Source organism: Cebus imitator, unplaced genomic scaffold, assembly GCF_001604975.1.
Source record: "Cebus imitator isolate Cc_AM_T3 unplaced genomic scaffold, Cebus_imitator-1.0 Scaffold85, whole genome shotgun sequence".
In the NCBI taxonomy this organism is placed as follows: Eukaryota; Metazoa; Chordata; class Mammalia; order Primates; family Cebidae; genus Cebus; species Cebus imitator.
In genome coordinates this window covers 2,806,857-2,809,680 of record NW_016107400.1, presented here as the reverse complement: position 1 = coordinate 2,809,680, position 2,824 = coordinate 2,806,857, and the positions used below count along the sequence as shown (strand labels likewise).

The window sequence follows — 2,824 nt, the reverse complement described above, 5'->3', positions numbered from 1 at the left end:
TCCTGAGTAGCTGGGACTACAGGCGCACATGACCATGCCTGGCTAATTTTTGTATTTTTTTGTAGAGACAGATTTCACCATGTTGACCAAGCTGGTCTCAAACTCCTGACCTCATGTAATCTGCCCACCTCAGCTTCCTAAAGTGTTCGGATTATAGGCACAAGCCACTGCACCTGGCCGGACCTCTGCTCTATTTCTCAGGTCCCATGGCTCACATTATCTCCCTGCTCCTCCCTACCAAACCTACTCTTAGGAACTCAAGTTTACTCTTTTTCAGGCACTGACTTCTCAGCTCTGGTGTTGACTCACATTTGAGTCTGGGGTCAGCTGAGAGAGAATTGTAGTATTATTTAATTAGTAACAACTACTCCAGTAATTAAGTTTCCAAATAATTTAGGCTGGGCATGGTGGCTCATACCTGTAATCTCAGCACTTTGGGAGGCTAAGGCAGGCACATCACCTGAGGTCAGGAGTTTGAGACCAGCCTGGCCAACATGGTGAAACCCCGACTCTAATAAAAATACAAACATTAGCCGGGCATGGGGGTGGGTGCCTGTCATCCCATCTACTTGGGAAGCTTAGGCAGGAGAACTGCTTGAACCTGGGAGGCAGAGGTTGCGGTGCGCCGAGATAGTGCCATTGTACTACAGCCTGGGCAAAAAGAGCAAAACTCAGTCTCAAAAAAAAAAAGGAAAGAAGAAAGAAATACGGACTGAGGATTGAGCTGTAGAACTCTTTCTGCAAGCCTGACAAATGTTTTAGGTTTTGAGTCACAAAGTGCCAGCTCCAACTATTCAACTCTACTGCTGTAGCACAAAAGCAGGCATAGATAATATGTAAGCAAATTGATAGGGCTATGTTCCAATAAAACTTTACTTAAAAAACAGGCAGTGGACCAGACTTGGCCTTCAGGCTTCTGTGAGCTCGGCCAACTGCACAGCTGGCATCCTTCCCTGGTTGGATGCATGCAGTTTACCAATCCCTAAGCTGGGGCCACCCTAGTAGTGGAATGCTGGATCAAAGAGGTGACCCATTGTCTTAATCCCTTTGAGCTGCTGTAACAAAACACTACAAAGTGGGTGGCTTATAAACAAAAGCAGTATATTTCAAGCAGTCCTAAAGGCTGAGAAGTCCAAGATCAAGGTGCTGGCAGATTAGGAGTCTGGTAAGGGCCCGCTTTCTGGTTCGGTTCATAGATGATGCCTTTTTGCTGTGTCTTCAATTGGTAGAAAAAGTAAGGCAGCGCCCAGGGGCCTCTTTCACAGGGCGTTAATCCCATTCATGAGGGTTCCACCCTCATAACCTAATCAGCTCTGAAAAGGGCTCATCTCCTAATACCATTACCTTGCAGTTAGGATTTCAACATGTGAATTGGGGCTGGGGAGGAATGTTGGGCACAACCAACCAGATCACAGCACCTGTCTTCAAATTAAATAAAAAACGCAAAAGTGTTCTACAAGGTGGTTGTGCCATTTTACACTCCCATCAGCAGCATATGAGAGTCCCTATTGCTCTATGTTCATACCAAGTCTCAAGTTGAAATGTGATCCCCAATATTGGAGGCGGGGCCTGGTGGGAGATGTTTGGGTTGTAGTGGAAGGATCCCTCATGAATAGTTTGGTGGAATCCTCGCAGTAATGAGTTCTTGCTCTTAGTTCCCATGAGAACTGGCTGTTGAAAAAAGCCTGGCATCTTCTCCCTCTCTCTCCTGCCTCCTCTTGCCGTGCAATCTCTGCACACACCTGCTCTCATTTGCACTCCACCATGAGTGGAAGCAGCCTGAGGCCCTCACCAACAGCAGATGCTGGCACCATGCTTCTTATATAGCCTGTGGAACCATAAGCCAAGTAAATCTCTCTTCCTTATAAATTACCCAGCCTCTGGTATTCCTTTATAGTACCACCAACCAGACTAAGATAATTAATATCATCACTTTATTTGATCTTTACAAACTGGTGGGTACGTGATGGTCTGATTTACTTTTTATAGTCTAGGATCAAAATGCTGCCCATAACAAGCTGGGCGTGGTAGCTCACACCTGTAATTCCAGCACTTTGGAAGGCCGAGGCAGGCAGATCACTTGAGGTCAACAGTTCGAGACCAGCCTGGCCAACATGGTGAAACCCTGTTTCTACTAAAAATACAAAAATCAGCCAGGTGCGGTGGTGCACACCTACAGTCCCATCAACTCAGCAGGCTGAGATGGGAGAACTGCTTGAACCCAGGAGGCGGAGGTTGCAGTGAGACAAGATCATGCCACTGCACTCCATCTCGGGTGACAGAGTGAGACTCCATCTCAAATAACAACAACAAAAAAAATTCTGTGTATAACAAAGCTGCTCCCACTCTCTTGATTTCTAACATGCTGTCTCTTCCAGCAGAGGTGAGGGGAGAGTGGCAGCCGCCGTATCAGAGACCTGCAATGAAACATGGTTGTGCTCATCTGTACCCAGCAGCACATGATCCATCAGTTGCTCCAGAATCACCTGGGAGCATCAAAATAGGAATTCTGGGGTCCGATCCTGCAAGATTCATTGGGTGAGTGGGGGCCAGTCATCTATATTCATATAAAAGTTCCTCAGGAAATCCTGCTGCACAGCAGTTTGAGACACCCTGGTCAAGAGCTTCTGACTGTGTGTCTTAGGAGAAACTGGGACCAATGGCCTGTAAGACTGAACATCTAACCACTCACCAACATATCTTATGGCACAAGGGAAAAGACTTAAGGCAAGGGAAAGGCTCTCTAAAGCAATTCCCCAGCTGGTGAAGGAGGCACAATGAGGGGGAGACTTTCTCCTCGTAAACAGTAAGCTTATGTTTTACT

General features: G+C 46.7%; 1 protein-coding gene across 1 annotated transcript in view; it reads right to left on the bottom strand.

The window, feature by feature from the left end:
- Window positions 1–2,824, bottom strand: part of VPS35L (VPS35 endosomal protein sorting factor like) — a 140,599-nt gene that overhangs the window by 118,637 nt on the left and 19,138 nt on the right. Inside the window, exons 4-5 of the mRNA XM_017534287.2 lie at window positions 2,363–2,486; window positions 248–327 (exon numbers count right to left, since the gene is read on the bottom strand). Of these exons, the coding sequence (XP_017389776.2) occupies window positions 248–327; window positions 2,363–2,486 (204 nt within the window). The remainder of the gene's footprint in view (window positions 1–247; window positions 328–2,362; window positions 2,487–2,824) is intronic.